Source organism: Stylophora pistillata, chromosome 3, assembly GCF_964205215.1.
Source record: "Stylophora pistillata chromosome 3, jaStyPist1.2, whole genome shotgun sequence".
In the NCBI taxonomy this organism is placed as follows: Eukaryota; Metazoa; Cnidaria; class Anthozoa; order Scleractinia; family Pocilloporidae; genus Stylophora; species Stylophora pistillata.
The window spans coordinates 12,526,456-12,554,281 of NC_142521.1; the positions used below are offsets into that span (position 1 = coordinate 12,526,456).

At 39.4% G+C, this 27,826-nt stretch overlaps 1 protein-coding gene across 2 annotated transcripts; it reads left to right on the forward strand.

Annotated features, from left to right (window-relative positions):
- On the forward strand, positions 1-27,054 carry LOC111335226 (uncharacterized). Of its 2 annotated transcripts, none has more exons than XM_088754681.1 (37): positions 1-819; positions 3,708-4,855; positions 5,934-6,065; positions 6,476-6,602; positions 7,429-7,753; positions 8,508-9,226; positions 9,747-10,007; positions 10,467-10,556; positions 11,167-11,582; positions 13,410-13,541; positions 13,667-13,775; positions 13,862-13,920; positions 14,142-14,224; positions 14,443-14,506; positions 14,918-15,148; positions 15,815-15,977; positions 16,383-16,478; positions 16,830-16,904; positions 17,072-17,155; positions 17,843-17,904; positions 18,113-18,181; positions 18,336-18,456; positions 19,218-19,313; positions 19,491-19,609; positions 19,765-19,819; positions 19,991-20,318; positions 20,552-20,710; positions 21,185-21,527; positions 21,794-21,855; positions 22,262-22,386; positions 22,788-22,877; positions 23,113-23,208; positions 23,737-23,796; positions 24,122-24,185; positions 24,757-24,845; positions 25,351-25,410; positions 26,299-27,054. In XM_088754681.1, the coding sequence occupies exons 1-37, from the start codon at positions 328-330 to the stop codon at positions 26,539-26,541; spliced, it is 7,047 nt and encodes a 2,348-aa protein (XP_088610807.1). In that variant the 5' UTR covers positions 1-327; the 3' UTR covers positions 26,542-27,054. The 2 variants fall into 2 exon arrangements, with proteins under 2 accessions (XP_088610807.1, XP_022796827.2); XM_022941092.2 differs by having other exon boundaries at positions 20,552-20,734; positions 26,299-26,687.
- The last annotated feature ends 772 nt before the right edge of the window (positions 27,055-27,826 follow it).

A 27,826-nucleotide genomic window follows, 5' to 3' on the forward strand; every position in this document is an offset into this window, starting at 1 on the left:
GACAAACAGCATGGTAGTGACTGAAGAATAGTTGAAGTGGAAAGTTCCTTGTTTTTCACAATTTTGCTCAGAACTGCTTTTTTGTTCTTGATGATGGGGAATGCACGGAGAATGTGAGGGCACATGTATTTAGCTTAGCACAGCTGAGCGAAGATGTAATTTACATGTATGGGACAACTGGGCTTGACATCTAAATCTGTACTTGGGTAATGTTACGTGTAATGGTGGTTGTTTATTTCAGCTGATTTAGCCTAAAGTAATGGAAAGATACGTTTTAAACCTCGGCTCCGCGTATGGGGTGCACTGTAGTAAAGAAATAAATGGAAAATGCATTCTCTGAAGAGACGTTTAAGCCAGAGATGGCATCGAACAGACAACGAGGCCGCGGTCGCCGAATCTTGTCAGAATGAGAATGTCGAAGAAGCCTTACTCACTTCTCAGGCAACTGCGCTTTTACCCCACACAGAAAGTGCTAGTCGAGCGGTGGAGGACTACAGTACAGGAGAGCTACATTTTATTGTAGACTATGTCGGCTCTGCACAGATATCTGAGGCGAAATCTGTAACGCGAATGATGGAAACCCTGAAGAGGATTAAAAAACAACAGATACGAAGTATCAGAGTTAATTTCACAATACGGGACGGGATTCTTTTAGTATCTAGCGTAGATTCTAACTCTCTGATCCTTACAGCGCCGCTATATGCTATCGCGTTGTGTGTTCAAGAGCAGCTTCGGGGATTCGATAGTACTTTCGGCTTGAATATCACGCGAAAGAAAACCCATATGTGTCACGTTTTTCAAGCTGGATCACAACTGGAGGTAAGCCGAACACAAGATTGTCAATATATTGAAGTTGTTTACATCAGTTAGTAGAGTGCTGTATTTTGATTTCTCTCCGGCGAAAGTATTTAGGTGTACTATGTTTATATTCTTTTACGTTTTTGTCAGGAAAGAAAGGGACTTGAATCAGTGAATAACAGCTGTGTTTGTGTGAGTTTTATTTAGTGGAATGCCCTCATCAATCGCCTTTCCTCCTTACGGAAAGCAGGGGTAAAAGAAACGCGCGTCTGAGAACCAAAGGAATGTCTTCTTTTAAAATAAAATCACAGAAATCTAGAACGTTCAGGGTTTTGATGTATCTTTTGACGAAGGTGTCGGCTCTATTTATGTTTTGTAGAGGGAAAGGCGAAAACCCGCCTCTTTGAAATCAACATGTACGCCATGAGAAGTTCTTGTTTGTCACGCTACGAATTAATGCAAACCTGCATTCATTTAATTTTCAAAAATTTTCCATTTTCGTGAAACAACGGGGAGATAGAGCGAAATGTTAATTCAGTTGTCACAGCGCAGTATTTTGTTGTTCTGAACATTTGACAAATGATTAAAATTGGCCAACTTCTTTTATTTTTTTAATGGTAATTGATTACAACAGAAGTGTATGTTACATTTTAAAATCCTTTCGATTCTACCCTAAGGCTTCTCGCAAATTGTTGTTTTGGAAATTCTGTCATCGGGCGATTGAATTCTTGCCAGATTGTAGCGTTTAGTGTTCTTTTCCCGTCTGAAACCTAAATATGCTTCTCTTTGTACTGCTTTGTATTATGAGTGGAACTTTGGACAGTGAAAATTTTAAAAGAATGTATTTCAACTTGTTTACGTACTGTTATTTGGCTTACGGGCTGTTTATGCTAATAATATACGTGGTTATTATTCCGCTTCTACTTTTAGCTCGGAACGCCACTTTCGTTTCGTAATCACTTACAGATCTTTTTAAAGTCATACTTCAGGGTAGTATGTAAGATGGCTTTCTGTGCTCTGATTTAGTTTTAATATGTACAATAGTAAGAATGTTTTGGTTTTGCACATGAGCGATTTCATCCAATTTAAAGCAGAAAAAATTTGGACTAAGAAAATGATGATAGCTGGTTTGTTCCATGAGAAAGATTAAGCTTTCATTTTTTCGACCTAGATGAATGAATTTTAATTCATTTTACACAGCCAAAGAAAAGAACAAGTTTGATCGGAAGAATTGCCCCTTTCAGCGGTAGCTACCCTTTTGTAACCTTTTTCAAAATTATGTAAGAGTGGCCTGCGGAATCCAAGCTGATGTGTTTGACAATCATACATTACATACTCGTGTTATGTAACTTGATAGAGAAGTGATTGACTGGCATCTGACCTGTTACATAACTGAAAATTAGTTGTTATGATTTACAAACTAAGAGGTGAGAATTCTCCCGGTGCCAAAAATCATGGATTAATGACGCATCTCTTTGCCTTAATTTAGATTTCTTTAACATGTTTGGAAATATTGAGTTAATTTCATGTTCTTTGGTTAAAAAATGCAAAGATGAAACCTTATTTCAAACTTGTTCACTTGTCAATAACTGATATTTGTTGATAACTCTTTGTGATCCTGTGTGGATAAAATTTCACTTTATGTTTATTTTTCTCATTAGTCATCCAAAATATCATCAGTTTGACAGATCTCCAGTTAAAGGGGTCACTTGTATTGTTCTTGTATAGGTCTTGCTTTTTGTCCAGCATTGTTTCTTGTGCAAAACAATAGGGCATCTTAAGTTTCAGATCGAGTCAGAGCATTAGTTAATTTATAGGAAAATTCAAAAAGTTTATTGGGCCGGTATAATTTTTCATTTTGTTCCACTTGATTAGGAAGAAAAAAGAACTCTTGTTTGTCATCTTAATACTGTGTTGAGATGTGATTTTTCTGGGGCTTTCCCCGATTGACAAGAAAACAAGAAATATTGCTCTCTTAATGAGAAATATGCTGAGGGCAGACAAGGGAATAATTAATCCAGGACTCTTCATTAATATTTTCTATTTTCTTTATTTTGTATCATTGAAACTGGTGGAATCATCTGAAGCATGGTATTTTAAAACTTTAGGATATTTATCTATTATAATCATATGTCAGAGTTCAATCCTTTTGATTTTGTGTTATTAGACAATGTTCTCCAGAAGCACAGGCTACCAGCATTTTTGCTGACTGCTTCTTTCTGAAGGGCTGGCTTCTTTGATTAGAGAAAGCAATGAAGTACCAGTCTTGATCTGAAATAGATTTCATCCTTCGGCGGCCAGAGTCTTTTTATGATAAGTTACCAAAAATTCCATGGAATTGAACACTGGATTCTGTTGCTACTCACGGTGTTCATGAACAGCTACAGGGTGGGGAAAAATCTTATTTAATTATTGGTATAGTTGTATAGGTGGTTGTGGAGTTTCATGCACTCTGATTCTTCGAGGAAGATGTTATTTCTAGCAATCTGGCTATATTTCAAAATAGCTCTCTTTTTTTTTTTGTCAGAGTTGTAGATAAAGAGAAAAATACCCATATATTAGTTATTTAACTTCCAAAGAGCATAAAAGGTGCTTGTTAGTTTGTTGTTACACTTTTAAGAGGTAGGATACAAAATTTTGCAGATAAAGTTAGAAATATTGCAAAAACTTTTCCATCAGATTGTGTATCTGTTCTCTGCTGATTTATAGTTTAGAAGGGAAAAAAAATATGAAATGAGATTTACATTTGTGTTCTGAAAATCACCTGAACAGCCACTAGAACAATAATTTACCCTGGGCACATTGGACATTGTTGAATAATCCGCTAGACCTCATCCAAGGGATTATATTCACTTTCAACAAATTTTCAAGTATTGTAAGCATCCAATGGTCTTTTGTTCTTATTTCAGGCAGCTAGTATTGTGAGAACTGTGGCTCTAGCCTTCAAAGCCATTGGCAAACTAACCAGAGAAAAAGTGGAAAGGGAATCACGTAGGGCTCGAAGAACTTACTCTGTCAGTAGTTCTGAGCGTACTCGCACTAACTCTGAAGTCTCAACAACTTCTACAATTGGCAGTTCATCTCTAGAACATAGACATCCTCATGTAAAGTGGAAACATGGCATTGAAAGTTCATCTGGTCGGAGATCTCCTCATGGGAAGAAATATACCAAAAGTTCCACCAGTCCCTCTATTCTTCGTCATCCCACCAGTACTCACACTTCCGGACGGCATGTTGAATTTTCTGCATTGTCACCTGTGCCTTCAGATGGTAGTGACAGCGATGGCAAGGAGGCATCTGCTCTGCAGTTAAAACAACCTCTTCTCAATTGCCAAATCTCTGTTCAAGCTGATATACATACATACCCATCCACTGAGGACGAACCTCCCATATGGGTGAAAAGAGCAGAGCCAATGAGAAGGACTAGTTTGTCAGATGTGGAAAATGATGCAACTAAGGCTAGTTCTTCAAAACATGAGCCATCTATGAGATTTAACCACACAGAAGAAATGCAACCTCAGTTTTCAGAGCCTATCATTGCAACAGAAAATTCACCCCCTACGCTTTCTCCTCCAATAAAACAAAAGAATAATTTTTCAGGTGATTTTTCTGGGGACAGAAAAATTAGAAAAAGTAGGAAGCTGGAGCTGCAGGAGGTCCCAGAGAAAAATTTGAGAGAATATGACACCTCAGTTTGCATTGAGAAGGAAGTTGCCACAGAAAACTTTGTCGTGCCTTGGACAACTGCTCTCCTTCCCAATGAGACCTTTCAAAAAGACACTGTTAACTCCCCCGATTGTCTATCATCAAATTTTGCCAAGTACAGAGGAAATCAACCTCAAGACATGTCCTTACCTTTGTCTGACAGCGAAGGACCAGAAGATCTTGATGCAATCCATGATACAGTAGCTGCTGTGCAAAAAGGGGAAACGACAGTTGTTGAGAAGTTTATTGACAGTGGCATATCTGTAGATTCCCATGACTCGGCTAGGAGAAGTTTATTATACTATGCTGTGTCGCTAGGTGATGTAGAGATGTCACAGTTTCTGTTGAAGAGGTGAGAGCATATAATTATGTTTTCTCTTGTAGTCAATAGTAATTATGGTTGTTGACAGAGGATTGGCATTTCCTTCAGACCTCTACAAATCAAACACTTCAATCATAGATCTACAGCTGATATGTTTCTCTCAGAAATCACTTCTTTGTTCTAGTTTTTGGAACTGTTTGTTTATATTTAATTGGATATTTTAGAATGCCCCTTGATTAATAAGTGTCAAAACTGCAACCAAAGGAATGACTGGTTAGATCAAAACAACCTAAAATATCAAAAGGTACCAATGGAAACTTGCAGCAAACACAAAAAACTGTGTCAAATGCAGGAAATTGCTCATGACCAAGTTGCAGTTAGTTTTGGTTAAATTGCATTTGGTAGGTTATTGTCGGAGAGAAGAGCAAATTTTTCAAATCAAAAAATGCTCTGTTTGTTGTAAAAATAAAATCTTAACCAAGTCTCGAAAATTTAAAAATGGGTTACCAATTTTTCTGTTGCATCTGCCAGAGAAACAACCCCCATCTCTTGTGTTGATTTGAACTAAAACACTTGTGATTTTGCAGTAGGAAGCTTTGCCATGGGTTAAAGAGTCAAAACTGTTGAATATACACATATCTTATTAGACGTTTTGTTGTGTAGTATCGCTTAGTATTTTTAATAACAGGTTGTTGTACTTTGACGAGCCCGTAGGGCTAGTCAAAATACAAATAATGAGCAAAAGTACTCGATGATACTACACAACAAAATGTCTAATAAGAGATAGAGATTCATTATCCAAACATGACAGGACGGAAAACGCGTGCTCTGTAAGTACCTCCTGTTGTCCCATACAAAGCCTTGGAAAACTTTTCTAAGGCTTTGTATGGGACAACAGGAGGTACTTACAGAGCACATGTTTTCCATCCTGTCATGACACCAAATTGTTATTTCAGTGTGGGCAAATTTCGTGGATATTTCTGTAGTACAAATATCGCGTGATATTTGTACTCGTCTCGTGCATTATTTGTACTCTCTGAAGCACAATTAAATAATAGTGTTTCATATTTATTAATTTAAATTTGTATTCTCATTGTTATTTCCCTAGGGGTGCAGATATAAACTGGGAAGGACCAGATGATAAGTCTCCTCTGCATGTTGCAGCATCAGCAGGAAACAGAGCTGTTACTCAGTTACTTCTTGGTTATGGAGCAAATGTTAGAGCTAAAGACAACAACTTGTATGTATTTACTAGATTTTTAACATCTGATTTTAATTTGCAAATTGGAGTATGAACTGCAGTAAACTACTTAGTAATTCTTTTTGTGACCTCTTAAATTTGACAAACATATTGCTTTGTAATTTAAGTTTTTTTCGCCATTGGTTTATATATGCTTAGATTTAAATTATGATTTATAGACATTTCTTGAATTTCCCTTTGATTTTCTTTATACTTCTGTTCTTTTCACAATACACTGAAATTTTTATAATCTCTTGAAATCTAAGGAAAAAGTGAACAACAGAGGAAAAATTTGTGAAGCATTGATGGTTATTATTTATAGATGGAATTATTTTTTTATTGAAATGCTCTCCTCAAGATTCTTTGGTCAGAAGTTCTGTGTAATTCATGTCTTTACCTTGGTCTTGTAGTTGTACACCACTTCATATGTCTGCTGAACACAGGAGCAAGTTGGAAGTGTCCATCCTTCTGGTAGAACATGGAGCAAGAATCTATGAGAACAATATCCATGGGGTGCGACCAGTTGACCTAGAACCGGTATGATTCTCTTCATTTCTTGACTGTGCTTATGTGGATGTGAAATTTTCAAGTGAAATTTGTGAGTGAGATGGTGAGGAATCCACCATGGGAGAGTGTTTACAGTCTTACTGAGCTCTACTTTGTAGCCATCAGCTACCAACTTTAGTCTTTGGGAAACTTGTGTAAGTTTTGCCTTTAGAAATTCTTGTAAGAACTGGGCAAGCTAGATTTCTTAGACAAGGTACCGCCAATGAATTTACCAGGAGTATCGTCTTGTTTTGTCATGAAATTGTTGCTCGTGAAGATGGGGATAATTACTTTCAGCTCACTTTTTTCACTGGTGGCAGGAATCTTAGAGAAACACCCAAAAAATGACCTCCTAGAAATCAGATGAATAAAATTTTTCATTTGCCTTTTGCATTCAATTAATTTTGTATTTATTAGTTAGAGTTATGTTGCTCCACAGTCGTATGATGAGCTTGAAATTGAATACAGTCAGGGCCATAGCCAGACTTAAGAATAAGACGAGGCAAGTTTCGGGTCTAGCATGCCTCCCCCAAAAAATTTTGAAATATAGAGGCTCAGAAATGCTCTTTCAAGCATTTTCCGTGGCACTTTTCTTCAGAAAAGTCCATCTTGGGCAAGTGTGGAAGTTCACTTTTTTATTGCCGAGCGATACTAGTGCAAAAAAAAAAAGGAAAAGGCCAAAATCAAGACAAGGCAATTGCCTTGTCTTGCCTCAGGCTAGCTACAGCCCTGACAGTCTGTGACCTGGTTTTGATAGTAGTTTGAGATGCCCTCTTTTTCCTTTTCAAACTGAATTCCCCCCCCCCCCCCTTCACAGGAGCTTAAAGAGATGCAGAGACTCCTTGTACAGTCAGCCTGTGAAGCTTTTGCTGCAGCAGACATTACCAAATCGCGATCAAATTCAGGAGCTTCATCAATCAACCAGGGTTCAGTCAGTTCAAATGTTAAATCTAAGGCTGGTGTGCAGTCACCTGCAACCGAGCGGGTATCTGCTTTACGAAGAGGACTGTTCCAACACAGAAGATCTTCAAGTTTGTGCTCCATATCGGGTGGGCATGGAAGTCCAGAGACTGGGAGAAGAAAGCACTGTATCAAGAGATCAGAAAGCATTCATATTGCCCGAACGCTGAGTCCTCTGCTTGGTAATAACCTGTCTTCTTTGTGTATTTTAGAAAGAATTCCAAAATACCTGAGCAGGGGTTGAACTGGGCTATAATTGAAATTATTAAAAACTGGATCATTGGATAATGCAATTTAAGACTTTTCATTGGCTTAGCCATTATGGTATATGAGCCAATATACCATAATCTCATATATGTACATGGAAACATCTGGTTTCTTCGTACAAAATAAAGTCAAGAAGATTTGTCTAATATCTTGGGAGCATTTTTTTAATACAACAATTGTTCCACTCGCGCTTGTTGGATATGAGATGATTATAGCCAACTCGGCACTACGCGTCTCGTTGGCTATCTATCATCTCATATTCAACGCACTCATGGAATAATTGCTAATTAGCTAATCAACTGATTGACTAGCATATGATTTGGTTAACCAGATTAACAAGTATTAAAAAACCAGTTTGTGTACCTTGAAACCCTGAGTTAGCACTTTCGAATTGCTTATAAATTGCTGGAATACAAGAGCACTTTTTTTCAGCCCATGATACTAATGCCAGGCAATTTCTTTACTGAGAGTAGTGCTTGATAATTATATACATAACAGTTATAAGTTAGACTGGCTAGAACACTTGCTAACAAATTATTGGTATTTATTTATGTGATTTACTTGTTCTGACATGGCTAATGCTTGAATGGTCAGCTTTACAAATTCTTCACTTTGTAGTAAATATACATGTTGTATTGATCACAGAATTAATTTTTGCTTCTCTTACAGCCAATTCTAGAAGAGGGGGCCTTATGCGCATGCATAGTTTTCACAGAACAACTCAGGATCAAACACAGACTGCTGACATACATGCAGATCAGACAGATCAGAAAAATTCTGCAGACCAGCAGCTTTCTGTTGTTAAACTAACTGACTCTCTGTTAGAAGGAGTAAACGTCAAAAAAGATTTTTCACGCAACAAAAGAGCTATGGAATCAACAGTGGAGCCAAAGGAGACATGCATCTCATCTGTAAACACAATAGATACGCACACTGCAAACACAGAAGAACAGAGAATGGATTCTGCTTTGAAGCTCAATACTCCTGTTGAAACACTTGAGCAGAACACAGCTGTAGTAACAATGCACCAATTTCCAAATGATGTTTTAAGTTCTGATTTTCAAACAAGTCCCTTAAAGCAATCATCAGACATGACTGGATCAAGTGAGCCCTTGCATGCTTCACCTGAAGCCAGTCTTCTCTCTCCTTTCATTCCAAAGAAACGTTCCATTGAAAAACAAAGACCTGTATCAGATCTCATTCAATTCGGGGAAAACCCAGAGGCTATTGAAGATAAAATAGGTTCAGTGGAAATGAATAAAGATGTTGTTGCTAATAATCTGCCTTCTGAAAAAGTTCAGCCCATAGAGGAAACCGGTGAAGCAAAAGGATTAGAAAGACAGCTGTCAAATACTAGGCAGCCTAGTTTGGAGTCAGATCAGTCTGTGGTATGTATGAAATGTAACAAGTTATTTCAGTGCTTTAAGTAATAAAAATTATGCAAATTACAATGCAAAATCAATCTTAAATACTAATACTCCTGAAAGGATTAAATGTAAGTGACCTTTACCCTTTGACCCCCGAAGTGACCTTTACCCTTTCACCCCGAAGTGGCCTTTACCCCTTAACCCCAAAGTGGCCTTTACCTTTTGACCCCGAAGTGACCTTTACCCTTTGACCACTAAGAGAGACTCTTATCTTATTCCTCCCTATATTACCACCCTGAATCAAGCATGAAGGTCACGGGAATAGCGAAAAACAATCATCAAGTTAAGCAGTTCTTGATTGTTAAACAAATTCTCCTTGTCAGCACCTTAGGAAATATATGGAGAACAGTATTGAGAATATGCATACTGATATTAGGGTGTAAGAGGTTAAGTGTGGCAGTTGATGTAGACTTTTCTGAAAATTGAAACTGATGCGTTTGCCTTTTTTTTTTTTTTTTTTTTCTTGTCTGTCAACTGACAGAGCTGTCGGAGAAGCACATCTGAATGTGAGGATAGCTCCTTTATAAGCACTGGCTCCAACTACATCAGAGATGTTGATCCTTTGATTGACGCTCTTCAACCAGTGGTTCATCTGTCAGGCAATCCTGAATGCCACTCCAGTTTACTGGCTTATTTATGTCTTCCTAAAGCATCTGGTCAGCTCATTACCCTATCACACATGGACTCTGGCTCATCTCTGATTAACAACCACATTGCAGTGCTGATTGGTAATCTTTTCAATGTGAGTAAAATGTTACTATTTAGGTGTGGATATGCCTTGTTTAATAGTGGGAGCAGAAGCTAAGATTTTATTTAGCTTAATGCAGTTAAAGCATATTGCTAAAAATACACGAAAATAAATGGTTTAAGGGATTTAGAGAGTGATCTAAAGTAACAGGACAATGTTCTTTGTGTCTGAACAAGAAAGGACACTGGCCATCAAAATTTAGTCAGTGGATTGTCCTCAGTACAGCTAGTGGAATCTGGTCCCTATACTTTATGAAGGCCTTAAAAAATTATTGTTTTATTTCAGAAAATCCTATTGAAAACCAGAATAAAGTTAAACTGATGGGTTACTTTCATTATTTTCATTTCCAGTTTAGTATTGTGAGAGCATGCATGTACTTTTATGAGAACGTTTTGTGCTCCCTCATCAAATTTTAGTGTGCCATAATTTGGGAATTTTGCTTCTGATCAACAGCTGGAAGGGGCAGACAGCCGCAAGAGATCAGTTGAAGCTGGCCTCATTGAAACAGTTTTGAAACTTGTGGACAGTCCTGAACCTATTCAGGTGTGGAATCTTTATTAATGATTACTGGCACTTTGTTTCTATTGGCTCTCAAATTGGCGGATCACTGGGATCTCATGTCAAGCTTGCATCCACTTTTTGATTTAGACATGCTTTTGATTTCAAGAGGAATATTTACACTGTCATTTTTATTGATTTCATTGTAGCTTTCATTTGTTGTTCAATAGGACATGATCATCATTTGGTTAGCAACTGCATTTAATTATCTTTGAAATTGAATCATAGAAAGACACTGATTTTGAACACCTTTATCACCTAACACAAGAACAAGAACACAAATGTGGTTACTTTGAAACAATAGCCAATCAAGATCTCAAAAAGAGGTTGTTTGTTGACAAGTGTTTTATTTTTTTTTTACTTTAAATAGTTGTTGGCTTAAAAACTTTTTGTCCAGGATGCCTACTGTACTTCTAGAATTTTGAAGGATCTAGATCAAAATTAAAGAACCTTGGGCATTCTATGTTAAATTTAGTTGTATTTTGCTCCCCTTATCTTTATGTATGTTATTGTTATTTCTGTACCCATTTTTTGTTTGTGTGGCTCTTAAAACTGAAACACTTGTCTTGTAACTGAAATGGTTTTGTCTTTTCAGAGCACATGTTTGTCAATTTTACAAAGTATCCTTGACTTCAACAACGATCAAGAATTCTCCACAGCCTTGAAGACTATTCCCCTGGAGCCTTTGTTAAGCTTATTGCAGATCAGTGATGTTGACAGTGGTGCATTTGACCTGCGACAGACAGACTCACCCCCTCCTTATCCCTCAGCCAGTCATGACAGGCAAAGATATCGCAAGAGAAGCACTTGTAGTCAGAGTTCTTGTGATGAGCGGGCGAGAGAAATGTCCCCAATAGTCCAAAGAGGCTCTGTACAGAGAAATAACTCTGGAGCATCAGATGCGCGATCTGACTTCTGGCCACAACATGGCTGTTATGTGCTGCAGAAAAAGAACAGCATATGCAGTGTGGGAAGTTCAGCGGATGGGGATCATTCATTCCCTCTCTACAGGTATTCATTCTGTCTTTCTTTTGCAAGACTGAACCAAAATTATTTTCACTGCCATGTTCAGTGTTCTCCTTTTCAACCTGTAACCAACAGTTCCTCTTATTGCCACGTGACATCTTTGGGAATTCTTGAAAATTTAACAGGTGAAAGGATTGCTCTACCAGTTTGAAAATTTATTTTACCTGACGTGCTTAAGATTAGGGAGAGCACCACTTGTTGGCCATCTACCATCCCATTATCAGCATATGTATATTGAATAATTGTCTAATGAGATGATGATGATGATGATGATGATTTTTATTTAACTCAGCTCGGTTTTACAGGATATATACGTAATTTCCGGCCGTTTACGCGCGCGGGTAATCTGTTGATTTTGCCTTAAACACGCGCCACTGCGGGTAATAGGGAGTGCGGGTTATGTGACAATTTTGAAATCTACTGGCGGTTGAATTGAAGAAAATTCTCATCTACCTGCGTTTCCACCTCTCAGATGAATTTTATTGTATTAAGAGTGCCACAAAGCGGCACGAAAACATGATGCCGACTCGAGTTTATTTCACGCACAATTAGACTAGGTTTACACTAGAGGAGAGTTTTCCGGATTCGTAAATGTTTCCGGATTCATCAATTTTGGAGTATTCGGATTCGTAGGCGTTTACACTGAAAGGATATTCGGATTCCTGACCGTTTACACACAACGACAACTCTGGGAACATTCGAAATGAAATGGTTACCAAGCCCAGTGTTGTTTCGTCGTTCGATCGTCAAAGTAAAATGCCTCCCCCAAAAAAGGCTAGAGTAGATCCAGATGCCACAGAAAAAGGCTAGAGTAGATCCAGATGCCAAGCAGTCTACGTCGTCGGCGATTAAGTGTGGCCGACGTTAAACTTCCTTGCAATAATAATTTGCGTTTCTTCAGAAATACTGCGGTACACATGATAAAATTTATCGCCTGAACCTGCAACAAGATTAGGTAACCGGAGACCGCCAGCAATGTTAGCACCAGATCCATTTTGGTTTCACCGCAAACTCAAAAGATTGCAGGTGGAAATAATATCCGGATTCGAGAAAAAAAGCGGTTACACGACAAAACTTTCCGGATTCAAAAGTTATCGGATTCAAAGTTCCCACTTTAAATTCCGGATTCAAAATCTCCGGAGACACGACCAAACCGGGAAGTTTTTATTTCGGATTCGTCCACTTTCGTGTAAACGGCAGAATGAATCCGGTACTAAAACGTTTCGGATTCATCACGAATCCGGAACAATTTCCTCTAGTGTAAACCTAGTCTTAGTTTCGCGACGAACAAATTACTATCGGCACGCGTGTAAACATAACCTTGATCATGGTCACAAAAATAAACCGAGGATAACCGGCGCATCAGTAACAAATTTCCAGTTACAACTAGCTTCAGCTGAAGAGAATTTTCCCGTTTTAAGGAACTTGTTAGGCCCAGTAGAACCAGAGATATCGATTTTTTTGATAAATCAACATGGCGCTGAACGATCGTTCGCACAAAATGTGGCCACGAATTCGCATTCTGTCAAGTATGCAACGTTGTGAATTGTAGAGCAAATTTCCTTTGTTTTTAAGGTGTGGGTTATCCACCAGTGCGGGTAATCTGTTGACTCTTTTTTCACTGCATGCAATAATCATCCGGTGCGGGTAATCGGCCGTGCGGGTAAACGGCCGGAAGTTACGGTAGGTTAAATTTACATAGCAACTAAACACATTACAGCAAAGGAATAAGCAGAAAAAAATTAGCAATAGAGGAGGTAGCTTGTTAGGATCATTCAAATAGCAAAGGCTAATCTAGGTATGTCTCTGCAGCCCTGGATTTGGTCATAACCACCTTCCATTAATGGATCTGCACTCCAAAACAATGCCTAGAGTAGTTGCCACAAAAATGCTGTCAGCCAGCAGTATTCATCCAAAGATGCAGATGGAACTTGGCAAGACAAGGTACAATAATCTCTTCATTGTAGCTTGATATCTTTATTCCTGTGTGGAATACTTTTTTTTAAAATAAAGGTTCCAAATTGTCTATCAAACGTTAGCCCACTGAAAAGATGAGTTGTGTTTTATAGGCCACTTTCCTTACTTCTGGACACACTGACAGACGGTAACCCGGAAATTGTGATATACTGTGTTGCAACTATAGCAAACATTGCAATGAATGTGGACAATCATATGCAGGTAAATGTAAACTGGTTTAATTGGTATTTAAGAATAGGTCCTGTCAGCTAACTGGCGGTGACTGTATATTCTCATGTATTTTGTAGATTGATTTGGCTGGAGGTGTTGATGGCCTTAAACAAATGCTGAGCTATGGAGATGCAAGGTATCTGTTAATGATAATTGTCTTAACTTCAAAAAGGAGCTATACTTTTTTTAAGGATAAAAAACAAAACAAAATACAGTACATATGAAAGATTAATTTGTATAGACTACGATTGTCTTGAAGTGTTTTGTTCATTGCACGGGTCTTTTTCAATTTGTTTCTCTCATTCACAACCTTTTATTTTTTCTTCTGTTGACCAGCTTTCTTTAATTGTGTTGCAGAGTACGATACCATGCCGCTCGTGGCTTAATTTATCTTGGTTACATTGATGTCGGAGGAGTTTATCTCTTTAAACGTGTTCCAGGTAAGTTAAAGAAATATGTTCCAGTGGTATGCATGGACTCTGAACATTTTTTGGCAGTGTAAATATATGCTAGGTGTTGTAATGAAGGACTCACGCCCTAACCAGGCAGATAGCAATACACTATACTTCTAGTTGCATCGTGCCTTAGAAACGCAAAGAGTCTTCGGGGCACCTGGCTCGAAAGATTTTAACTTCACTGGTTTGTCTGCAAACTTCAGGTGATGAAAAGCTTGACGTTTTGTTCTCAGAGTCAACCACTGGAGAGGAACACCTCTATGTCAGGTTAGATAAATAGCAACTGTTACGAACGGAAGTGCCAGTACAGTCACGTGGAAGACCAAATTTTCTCTCCTTGATGAGTTACAAAATTTTATAGGTATGGGGCTTCGCTGCGCGCGCGTTGTGAGCTCCGCTGCGCGCGCGTTGTGAGCTCCGCTGCTATTAATTTCCTGAACTTAAGCTGCTTTTTGCGAACGTTTTTTCTCCCAGGCACAATAAAGGAAGCAAAGGATTGTAACTCAGATTGCGGAAACATATAACATGATTTTGTTTTGCGTACCTTTTTAGTGTTGGAATCAAATTTGTTCAATGTTGATCAATAGAAGTTGAATGGTTATGAAGTACATTGGATTTGTAGAGAAATTTTTAGTAAATTTTATTGTTTGACCTGAAGTTTCTATTATTCATCCGTAGAGGGGCTACAGTGGAGAAAATCGTTGAGATCATCACTAATAACCCGTCCCTTTTGTGGGGTGGTTTGACTCTACCACCTTGGTCTGGACGCTCAAAGAAACATTCCTGGTACAAATCCAGCAGCTCTGGAAACAAACACATGCCTAGTGATGACCACATTGTGGATTTTTTGCTGACAACTTACAAGAGCTATGTACATCCCTCCATCCTTATGAGATTGCTGCTTCATAGGTAAGCGGGCCGGATAAATCCTGAAATCAACGTTGTAGTATATTATTTTATTACACCACTCGGGCAGTCAGAGGGCCAATAACTAAAATCAACCAATCAAAATGCTCTATTGCCGGTCCATTATTCTCTAAGTATTGGACCGGGCACTGTCCCGAATGGTCCCGAATGATACCGCACTTGTGTCCCTTTGAACTTCAGTCGTATAATAAATCTCTTATTAACCAAGCTTGCTCGGGACCGTACTGGAAGAATATCGGCCCTAGGTCTTTTTTGTACGGACCTCGCTGCGCTCGGTCTGTGCTGTCAAGACCTCGCTGCGCTCGGTCCGTACTGTCAAGACCTCGGGCCGATATTCTCCCAGTACGACCCTCGCGCTGGGTTAATAAGATATATATACCACACAGATACCAAAAACGAAGTTTATTTCTCTCAATTTTCCGAAAAGTGGTCGGAAATTATTGTCTCATCGGCTGCTCGGAGGCAAATGATTGTAGCTATTCACTTCCGAACTAACCATTCGGTGCGCGCTAAAAGCGCTATTCTCTTGCGTGGTATAAACTAAATTAAGATATTTGACATAGCTCCCTGAAACGTACTTACATGGTATCGCCAGATTGCTTTTACACCTTATTCCCCTTCAACTTATCTTCGGTCTTTCACTTGTAGATTTCATGACCCCTGGTTTGGCAAGTACTTTGATGGAGACCCGTCCACTGGGCAGATGCAAGACTACAGTCCACTTCCTGTATTGCACATTCATTTGATGAGATTATGGACAGCCTGGCTTGAAAAATGTCCTGAAGAGTTTGTTAGTAACCCTGTAATAGCAGTAAGTATCTTTGGTAGTTCGTTTGTAGTTTATTCTAAAGTGATCCTCTCTACTTTCAACAATTTACTGTTGAAACCTGGTAGTGTTATACATAATTCTTCAGCTCAAGAGAGCGTGTGTTTTTGTTTTTTTTGTTTTTTTTTTTTTTGCGACCAAATCTCTACAGAGGTCCTACTTGAAAATTAATGCCAGTCACTTTATTTTTCAACTTGGGGCAAAAGCCTTGATTATTGAATGTTGAGATGATTGCGAATAATTCGATTAAGACTGGTGCCCCTTGAACACCCCACAAAGAAGTAGTTGTATTTATAAGTTAAGTTATGAAAAGGCATTTTTTTTACCTCAAAAAAAAAAAAAAAATCTTTATGTAAACATCAATACTGACACGTTTTTCTCACTGCCTAGTCCGAGTTGAACGAAGTTATACATCCTCTAAGAAAGGCTGGTGGTCCCTACCTTCCGTGTGCAGAAATCTTGGCAGATCTCATCCAGACCCTGATAGTAAGCCTCACTCACAACAGTTTAATGTCATTTTTCTTGCCAACTGTACGTGCTTTTTGTTGTTGTTTTTCTTTCTTTTGTGTGCTAAATTTTAAGTTCTAACGGTGTAGACAAGGTATACCTACCAAAGAGTACGGATAGTAGCTCCCGGTGTTGTGGTCTCGCCTTGTTCCCGAGAAAAATCCAAACTTGGGGGCACTTGCAAAATTCTAAACTACTCACTGCAATCCGGCCAAAGTCCCCCTCAAAGTGTTGTGAAGCGCAATATAGCATAGTAATATGGAGAATGTGCCATATAAATTTATCATCATCGCCGTCAAACCTTAACGGTTAAAACATCCTTGATTTCAGGAAAGGGAACGAAAGAAGCACCACCGGGACAGATTCCAGGCAAACCATTGTCACCATGCCATTCTTTATGAACAGGTGAGGAATGAGTGTCAAGCGGTCTTCTTGGTGAAGAAATGACGAAGAACAATTTAAATAGAGAGTGTAGCAGAAAAAAGTAGTTTTGAAGTGGTGTATCCAGCAAGATGAGTCAACCTCGAGTGAGGATTATACAGACCACTCATGTTGATGCTCTCTTTCTGCAGTGTCAAAAAGCAGTCGTAAGCGGAAGCTTGCCTTGTGCGGTTGAGGATTCTATTTACCTGAGTGCACTACAACTATATATTGAGGTAAGTGGACTAAACTTCGAGCATCTACAAAATAAACATTTGTACTCCGCTTTCAGAGCAGTCTTCAATTGAGTGTGAAAAAAAAACAAAACTAAACTAATCCCCGCAACCAATCGGAGCAAAGGCTTACATTATCATTAACCAATGAGAACTTAAAGGGAAAACAAGCACACTGCTTAAAGCGCGGGAAAATTAAAGTGCGGGAAGACGCGGGTGGCAGTCGCGATTGTTTTTAGTTTTGAGCAGAGTTTCCCTCGTAGTTTTTGGAAGGTGTGAAACAAGGAAATATGGCTTAGTGCGGGTGCGAAGACCTTTGACAAAATAATTCAGACTGGACTGCAGACGATTTCATTACAACGCTATAGAGCGCTTGAGATTGAGCACCGTAGAAAAAAAGAACAGTTTTAAATTACCTCAGCCAGTCGCAACAAACTGAGGTGTTTGTTTGATTATCGCAAAAATAATCGAGAAGTCGATGTTACCAAATTTAACCAGAAAGTAACGATTGGTTTAAGTTTGGCATTTGATTGGTAAAGACGGTGGTGGTGCGAGTTTTCTGGACCAATCGAGGGACGAAAGGCGAAAAACGAAGGTCGACAGTCTGAAACAACAACAACAGAAAAACCACCAATTTAATCTCGTAACATATTTAAGACTAATCTAACAAGTGTTTATAAATCTGCACAGGATCTTCTCCCAGTGGAGGTGCGGGGAAAGCAACGTCTCTTTCAACCCTCCAGTAGAGAGAAGTAAGACCTTTTTTACAACATACCGAACGCTCTGAAGACACTTTTATTCATTCATTTATCTATTTATTTCGGTTATTTTATTCACTTTTGAACTCTTCTTACCGAGAGAAGTTATTTGCGGAAATTGTGTTTTAGACTCGTCTGTCCTTGATGAAAGTTCATCGTGTTTTGAAGATGTTTTAATTATTCATGCGAATTTTTTTTCTAGGTTATCAGTTTCTCGTATCAAGTTGAGTTTGCATCCATCTATGTACAAAGTAAAGAATATGGGAAAAAGGTCAGACACATTGTAGTTTTAGATTCACCGTGACTTGTTTGCTTGTTTGGGTGTTTTCTATGTTAAATTAAATAAAATTAGTGACAGGAGGGGAAGAAAAAAAAATCTTGTTGTCAGCGTAAAATTCTGTAATATTTGATTTTCTCTTGTACAGAATCAAGGCTCAGTACGAACAGTTTGTGACCAGCGGTATGTCGGAGAGGAATGGTAAACACAACTACATCGACTACTGTCAGGCTATGCCAGGATACGGCTGCCAGTTTTACAAGCTGAAGGTAAGCTTCTGAAACTTGGAAAAACAAATTTACAGGATGTATGTGTACCTTTTTGTTGTTATCTCTTTTTAATCTCTTTCTGCTGAAATTGCTTGAAATAGAAACGAAGCTGCCAAATTGTTGTTTACCATTCAAGTAGATAATTCTTGTCCGTATTTTATGAGGCTAGTTCACCAGGAAGTTTGCCACTGTGTGGTAATAAAAGAAAAGTTATGTTCGCTTGCATAAATATGTTTTGGGTTCAACTCAGAGTCACTTTAGCACGAACCGTTACGCGAGAGTTAAATTGAGTTCTGAGAAGGGCTAAACATATTCATGCCCAAGAATTTAAGTTATATTACTATCATTATCACTTTGAGGGCATGGAGAAAATAAGAACTGAAAAGAAAAATGACAACCAAACAGTCTGAAAATTTTTGCGAACGAGCGAGCGGGCTAGCCCGCCAAAATCTCTATTTCAGCCCTACAAAGTGATAAAATGTTTTTTTTTTTTGTTCGTGTATTGCAAATGTCATAGGCGCCAATGAGGTTGAAAGGTTATTTTGAATAGTATTCAGTGGTTTAATTTTGTTATCATTCGCATTGGAGTGAAGATCTTGCCCACTGCAGCCATATTTATCGTTACTATTTCGAAGAAAAGTTTCTTATTTGTTTATTATATTAATTATTTTACCACGAGTAAGGGAACAAGAAAAGATCCAATTCTAGGCCACCCTTCTTAATCTATAACTGATTGCTACACGTTTTTGTTGTGTCCTAAGGAATGTTTGGGAACTGACAACCCCAGGGGTGGTCCCCTAAGATGTTACTTGGGGGTCAGTCCTCGGAAGATCACAATTTTGGACGAGAAAACAAAGGTAAGAGAAATATGTTATTTTTTAATTTGGACTTAAAAAAATTGTGTTCAGATGAAGCTACGATAATACGGATAAGGTCTGCAGTGCATAATTCTAGGTCAATATTTCTTTTGTATTGTTTAAAGAAGAAAATGGAGTGGTATTGTTTCAATTTATTGCACTATTGACTTTTATTAGGCTGTTATTGGAACGTGGCAGTCCAAGGAACTGAAAAGGTGGCGGTCTTTAGCAGAAGACACCCGACTCCGCTTAGAATTCATTAACAAGACGTTCGAATTTGTGTTAGAAAACAAAGGGTAAGCACCCTTAGTGAGCCTCACTTAGTTTTTCTCTGTAGGAACTGATTATGTAGTTCTCGAAGTTTTGAGATAATCAGATAATCGATGTGCACTCAGTTGACACTGATGGATTTTGGTTTTCTTGGTTAGTAATAATTTCCTATTCATTTCAGTGTGTTCAAAGAAATCAATGATGCGCTTCTGCTGTGCACTAAAGTTGAGTTACAGGTGAGTTGACCCTTTCGGTCGCATTTTTAAGATCACACTCTCGTTCTCCTCTCTTCTTGTCGAAACATGTCCTTTCCTTTCCCAGGAAATATCTCTGAAATGTCCTTAAATTTATCCCCAAAGGATGAAGAAGTTCAAATTGTCACCGGGTTTCATGTCTGGTTATTTCAGATTCTTGCGGGGCAGGATTTTTCTCCATGGAGTAAATACGCTGAGGAAACTGAAATGTGGGGACAACAGGCCTTGGAAGCTGTTGCTCGAAAACCTGCGTTTTACTCTGATAAGTATGAAAGCGACTCAGGGGTTTCCAGATTAAGGGCTATCTCCTTAGCTTCTTCTGTTCCTGATCAGTATGCAGCTAAAGTGAGAAGGCATCTGTCCACTCTAGCAAAGCTGTCTTCTTCCGCGCCGTATCAGCAAGGAGCATTACAGCAGAAATGTGACCGAGATGATGTCATGGCTCTAAAGACTAGTGCCGAGGCTGTTTTGCCTGCCACAGGTTTGTTAACAGCGCGTATGACAATTGCAATAGTGTTGTTTGAACTAATGGATCTCATTTTAAACTCACAATTAAAAGTCTTGTATTGAAAACTAAGTGAACAAGGAGGTGTTTTCGAGGTTCATGATTTATAAGCTTTCCTCTTGTTCTCCTGCATCCCCCTTAGTTTCATCACTTCATAGAGCCCGGAAAATGTGTTCTATTGCTGAAATAATTTTTTTTTGACGTTTCAGGAGCAGCTATCTCAGTTGCTGGCAGTCCTGGCAACGTATCAGTGGCGTCCCATGCATCCGGGGACCTTCTTTTGGGCTCCTTACAGAGCACTTTAGACCCAAATAAGGGCTCTTGGGAGCCAGGGTCACTTCCGACAAGCGATCAGAGGAGACCATCGAGTAAGGAACTTGACGCGTGTTTAGGTAAAACTTTGGACGCAATGGCAGAGGGAAGAAAGAGAGAAATAAATAAATAAATAGATAAATAAATAAATGAATAAGCAATTGCAGCAGAAGTAATAGTGTTGTTTTAAAGCTAAAACAGGCCATGTACCCTATGAGTTTTTCTTCAGCTCTGTTGCTTCACTTGATTTGATGGGTTTCTTAAATTCTTTTACGGACAAACTGTTGTTTCATGGATCATCATCTAAATGCCTCATCATTGTTGCAAGATAATTTTGTTGGATGTCTTGAGCCAAAATAATTGAATTTGGACGGAAGAGGTATCTAGACATTTCTTTCATCGAGTCATCTTCGATAGCGTCATCTAAAAGCTAGCCACTACTACTGAGGGGTTAATCAAGACGTAGTTCCAAAGTGTTAATTAACTTTCATATGACGAATAGACGAACAGATGGTTGATTAATCTTGTAGGAAGCAGTGAAGCAAGCGCTGATGACTCCAATTCGCCAACAGAGCGCCACGCTCTCGACTCTTCGGGCTCTTTCCCTGTGGGACAGGACTTGAGGAATTTGGCATCCAGCGATCGCCGCCCCAAGTATTCAGCAAATAGTAACGCTTCTTCATTGGGGAGTGATACGCCCAGTTCAGGACAAACCACGCCCACGTACAAGGGACCGTTTAGTTCGACGCTACGCGACGATGACGATTTTGAAAGTGTAAATCGGTCTTTCGGTCAGAGCTCTAATGGACTGTTGTTAATTTGTCAATGCCCCCCAGACGCTGAGTTGCCGGGATTCGATCGGCGAGACTTCTCGTAAGTACATCTTGAGTATCGTTAGTAGATAATGTAGAAATAAAAAAAAAGGATGGGTGGGGTGGGGTGGGGGGGGGGGCGGAGATATAAAGAGGGAAGAAAGAAAGGAAGGGGCAGTGTCTTTGTGGGTTGCAAGGAAGCTAGCAGCAGAGCGTTTGGGACGAGTTGTGAGAGGGAAGGTGGAAGAGTATTGTGGATCTTAATAGATGAAAAAGTATTAGAAAAGTTTGGGTTCTATGCTTATTGCCTTTCTTATTTCGATGCAGGCCTTTTGACTTGCTTCAACATCCCAAGGAGTTGGCACGACAGATCACACTTATTGACCACGGTAAGTACAAAGTACTAGTTTCACACAATGGCCTGCATTCAATTGGTCATATTTTATTGTTTATTTCAACTGAAATCAGCCTGAGTGATAATTTGACAGATTGTTCTATCTGGTCAAATGAATATCATTGCAAGATGTAGTTCACGAATATGTAGCCCTTCTCGATCTGGTTTGCGAGTTGTCCACCAGGAGCTTAGCAATCATTCTCTGTCAGCGGTCATTGTCACCAGTATAGGCTCGAACGGAACGTCAGCGTTCAGAGCAGTCTGCGTAACACAGCGGTCAGACGTAAGGCATGCGCAAGAAGCTCAATCTGGGTCGCCCACGCGCCAATTTCCCACTTAAAATTTCTAAAGAAAACATAAACAATCGCTGTCACGCCATTTTTTTCGGCTTTCTTTTTCAGAGTGTTTCTGTGCAGTGTCGTCAGCTGACATCCAGAAGAAGATTGCCATGGGAACGGGCAAGAAACGGAAGGTGCCACCTGAAGAAAGACTGTCTGTGGAGAAAGTTGCTGACAGATTCAATCAGGTAATTTAATTAACAAATTTAGCTGTAACTTCTCTACGTGGAGGGCTCTTCGCTTTGTTTTCCAGGTCCATATTAGAATCTTAAGGCTTTTGGTTTTTGGAAGAGAGGAAAACCGAAGAAATCCGAGGAAAAACCCTTAGAGCAAGAACGGGAACCAACACAAACTTGCCCCTCATGTAATGCTGGGAGTCGCACCCAGGCCACAGCGGTGGAGATGAGCACTCTCCCCATAGCACCATCCTTACCTCTCCCGGCATTCCCCGAACAGCTTGGCGACCACCTTGTCTCTGTGTTTGCTAGTAAATCTACCCTGAAAATAAACGTGGTTTGACTGCAGTATCGAACATTGATATTCAAAGCTGAAGGAACTTACGGCTTACTGTTCTTTGCATTTTTTTTAGCTGAGTACCTGGGTAGCAGCCACGATTGTTACAGAAAAATCAGTGGAGAAGCGTGCCACAATGTTCATTAACTTCATCGAAACAGCCAAGGTAATGTCAAACATCCCATGAGCCACCAGGGCTTCACCTCATCCCTCCGCTACTTTTTGGAATCCCGAAGTGGATCAATTTGTGACCATTCACCTCGCAAGCCATGTGAGATTAGCACCAATGCTTTATTAGACTCAGCACTACGTGCAGCTGCGGGTGTGGTTTCTTCTTATCGTTGTACTTTTCTTACTCTCCCTGATGTCTTTTGACATTGTGTTGTCTTCTGAATTTTCAGCTGTGTTTAGAGTTGAGAAACTTTAACGCTGTAATGGCTATTGTTGTGGCGGCTCTGGGCAGTGCACCTGTGAGACGACTACACAAAACAAAAGAGGTGAGGCTCCAAGGCTTGTCCATCGCTGCCTTCCAGAACCAACCTTTCTGTTTCGTCAACCGGTTCACTTCCATTCTAAGTCTGTTCTTAGGCCTTCTGTTTTCATTGAGATCATCATTCAGAGCGCGAGCGAAATAAACATCGCAAGGATTTCACAAACGTGAACAGATGGCGATGGAGATGGAGAACGACAAAAGAAGTTTTCGTTCTCCGCGTTCATTCATGCGCGCATGCCTTACAGGCTTCTTTGCTTAACTCAAAGAAAGGGAACAGCTGGAAACAGACCATTCCTTCCCGCATGGCAAATACTTCATTTCTTTTTCTTTGTCAGACGGCCAGGGTAACCATACTATTAGTGCTGACTAGAAGTGTATTTCTATTTTTGTTTTTAGTCAACTTTTCTCAATTTTCAAGCACTTAGTTTTGCTTTGTTCTTGGTCTAGTCGAATGTTGGCTTCCTAGTTCACGGAAGGAGTCACATTCAAACAAGCCGGCTAGGTTTTCAGTCTTGTTATCTTATACTTGCAGCTCGTTCCCAAAGAAGTCCTAGAGCAGTACGCCAAGATGGAAATACTTATGGATACAAAAGTAAGTCTTGGTTGAAGTAAAACCATTATAGCTTAATCGTTTTCCGTTTTGATGATTTGCACCATTTTTGTCTCCTGTGCCTGACTTGGTATTACATTTAAGGAGAAACGACAATCCGCGGCAAAATAGTTGACCCCTCATCATTTAAATTGTGTTCTTCAGGAATAGCATGCCGTTTTTATCCGTAGTACCCTTACTTTCACCCCCCCCCCCCCGGCCAACCTTGGACGTTTCCTGAGACTATTTGGCTCGTTTAAAATTTGATTTCTTAATACTATCTTTCTACATCGGTTCTGATTTGGGTTCTCTGTTTCTGTTCTTTTAGGATAACTATAAACGATATCGACAAGCCCTTGGCTCTTCTCCTACTCCTTCAGTCCCGTACTTTGGTAAGTTTCAAATTTTCTAAGCTATTTAATCTTTGTGCTGTGAAGAGTTTCTGTTACTAATAAAGAAGAACACGGTGTTTTCTCGGCGTATGAGGTTGAGTGAAACTCCCCAGAACCAAAGTTTGATATTTACTGTCATATATTTTGGCATTCATTCAAAGCTGTTGTTTTCAAAGTTTCGCATTATTATTATTTTTTTTTGCTGCGCACGAAGTTTAAGCCGTGAAATGTCTTAGCCCCTTATTGCTTCACCTGCAAGCTGGCTTTCACTGGCTCTGCGGCGCAAGGAGCAGAGCCAGACAGTTCGCTGCTTCTCCGTTTGTACATACCAAAGCCCGCGCCGCGCAGACTGTTCTTTGCCAGAATAAAGGGCCAAGAGGGGTTTTCACAATTCGCTTCCACATTTCAACTGATCTCCGCGCCACTTGCGTTTCCGTTAATGATCAGTGATCTAATCGTAGTCTTTTTTCACTTATCGAGTGATTTTCGACTAAAATCTAAATATCTGATAGTTCACCGTGGGCCTCGCTGAAGTAAGTCGCCATTTTAACCTTTCTGTTTGAATTAATAGGTGTTTATATGAAAGATCTGACCTTCATTGCTGAAGGAAATCCCGACTTCTTTAAGGGTGGTCTCATCAATCTGACGAAACGAAGACAGGTAAATAATTTGTTGCATATCGTCATTTTGGGACGTCGATATTTACGTCTTTGTTAAGTGACGTAGCCACCATCCATGGAAAAAGAATTCTGTATCATTCCTCGTTGGAAACAGTTGCGCTTCCAGTTAAGTTTTACTTTGATTCCGCCACAGAACGAGTTAATTCCGTGTGATTTCTTAACCCTTTCACTCCTAAGATCTTAAGAGTAATTCTCTTTACTTGTGCCATACAATTCTTATTATGTTAGTGCGGAGAATTTAGTATTGGATCAACTAATAATCCCCTTGATTATGTTTTCTTTATTCTCATCACTTACCCACTTAATATTTATTTTATTTGTATTTGTATTGTAAGGAGAAACTCTGTATCGGTCACTCTTCGTCATGGGAGTTTAAGGATTAAAATAATCAACAAAATTTCGTAGATCCTGTACATTTTTTTATGCCCAACTTTAAGGCCAAATTGGAAATTTTTTACTGTTACGATTATCTCTCTTTTAAACAGATTTACCTTGTGATCGATGAAATAAGACGTTTCCAGAAGGATGTTTATAATTTTCAAGAGGTAAGCCCGTTTTTCTTTTTTCTGTTATCGTTTGGTCATCACTTAAGCAGCATACAGATTTTTCAGGCTGACTTTCTGTTGTCGCTGTTCGTCGAGTGGGACTGGATCAGGGATGGCTAAGTGAAAGCTCGCTTCTATTGTTGTAGAGTATTTTGAAGGATTGCTATTTCGAGTAGTTTTAGGTTTACCTTTTGTTTTATTGAGTCTCGCCTTTTTACGCCTACTAGTTATTTTGGTAGATCTATAGTTTTGATCTTTTATTTTTAGTGTGTGCTTGAACTTGGCTCAGTTCGCGGATTTCTTTCTTGTCGTGCTAGAAATTTTAATCGCTTGTTATGGTCGAGAATAGTTAGTTTCATAGGTGGTCATGTTTGGGTTGGTAAAACTGACCTTGAGCTTTATCCACACTAAGATCCTGTTTTGTGCGCGTGATTTTCGTATGCAGCTCGATCACTGGCGTTTTAATTGGTTCTTTGGTGCTTGCCAAGTGCTTCGGAGCGAGCCACCCTACTTCCCCCCTTTGCAAAACAACGAATACACTGCGGAAACTCCCACGGTCAGCTAACCCAAACATGTCTACGATTTTCCAACTTAAAGCGTTGGTTCCTCACGCTAGAGCATGATGATGATTATTAGATGCATAGAGCGTTACTGTAGTAACTCTCCAGAAGAGAATAAAGAAGAAATTACAGAGTCTTGATACCTTTCGTTAATTCGTCCAAGCGAGTTGGTAAAAAGCCCCAACACTATTCGTCCAAGCGAGTGGTAAAAAGCCCCAACACTATTCTCGAGACCTCGTCCAGTAATTTTGATTTCATGACATTGACGTTGATCTCGCCTTGTTGCTTTCGAATGTTAATGCCTTTATGGTATCCCGTCTCTTTTCAGGTGTCTGAGATCCGAGACTACCTCGCCAACGAGAAGATTCACACAGAGAAAGAGCTGTATGATATCTCGTGCCAGTTCGAGCCAGGCCTCCCTCGGAGACACTCTGAAGCCGACAAATCCTCCATATCGCGCCCAGTCCCACAGTTCAAGTCGAGCACGGTCGGCCGCATGGCGGGAAAGAGATGTATGAGTCTGTCCCGCAGCTCGACCTTGGAAGCCGCCATGCCAGATTCAACGTGTTAACGTCACACTGACGTCAATAAATTTTTGACGTCACTAAAGCTTAAAAGTATGACAGTGAAAGTGCTACTTTGGAAGAAAAGATTTATCGATAATAATTTATCAAATTTGATTATAATTTATCAAAACCTTTTGACAGAGGGAACGGCACATTTGGAAATTGACTTTGAAGTCTTGCATTGTTTCTCTGACCAATTTCAGTGCGAGATGCGAACGTATTTTGTCCTACAGAGATGTATACACTGATATGAAGTTTTTCATGTTGTAAATAGTTTTACCAAGGTCCAATTGTTGTTTACAGTGATGATTTTATAAAGCTATTTTCATGGACTTTGAACTCGTTCCGTTGGAAAATCGTCATTCTCAGCGCCTTGTTAGCCTAACACAAGGTTTCGTCTTACGTCTCTACTGTCATATTTATTTATCCACATTTGAGTCTCTGAGGCTCGTAACCTTCATCCTATGAATAAATTGCTGTATTTACAGTGGACGTTATTAAAAATAGACTGTAAGAAATCTCACTAAGAAATTACGTCAAGGCACGAAAATATTATAGATAGCGTGCGGTCAACGGGGTAGGTCGCCAAGTTTCATTCATGTTCATTCCGTGAGAGTTACACGTTAAAATTAGATTACGTTACTACAGTATATTTGCGTTTAAGTCTTGCGTATCGCCGTTTTTGGAAGACTTAATATTATATCCGAAGTAGTATTTTATTAGCAGTTAACGTGAGCGAATCTAGAGACCTTTAAGAGTTAAATATAGTTTACGAGAATGGCGACGTTGACTAAGAAAAGGATGTAAAACTGAGTTATTGAGCTATGACAACAACCGTGACGGTCAAAATCACAGCTCTCTAAGTTGACGAAATCTGTTTTTTTTTTTCCAAGAAAACGTGAGTTTGCGTGACGGCACACGAAGCGCGACCACGAAGCACGCATCCGATGTGATGGTAACAAGCAGATTTTAGACAAAATTGGAGTCTAATTAGACTCGTGATTAACAAATCGTACCGATCTAATTTTTTTTCAGTGAAGTATCACGAGTCTATCGGACTCGAGAGTGTCAGTTGTGTCGGATTTTGCAGGCAATGAACCTAGTAGCGTCTCTTTCATAATCGAATCATTCAAGGAAGGATTTTCTTTTCTTTGCTCCTTATCATTTGTCGGTGTGGGAAGTTTGTACCCCAGGGTGTTAACAGATCCTTATGATATCTCGTTTCGTTGCCGAGAGTTAGGGAGAGTGGAAGGACACAAAGATCGGCCAGGTAGAAATTCTGAGTCGTGG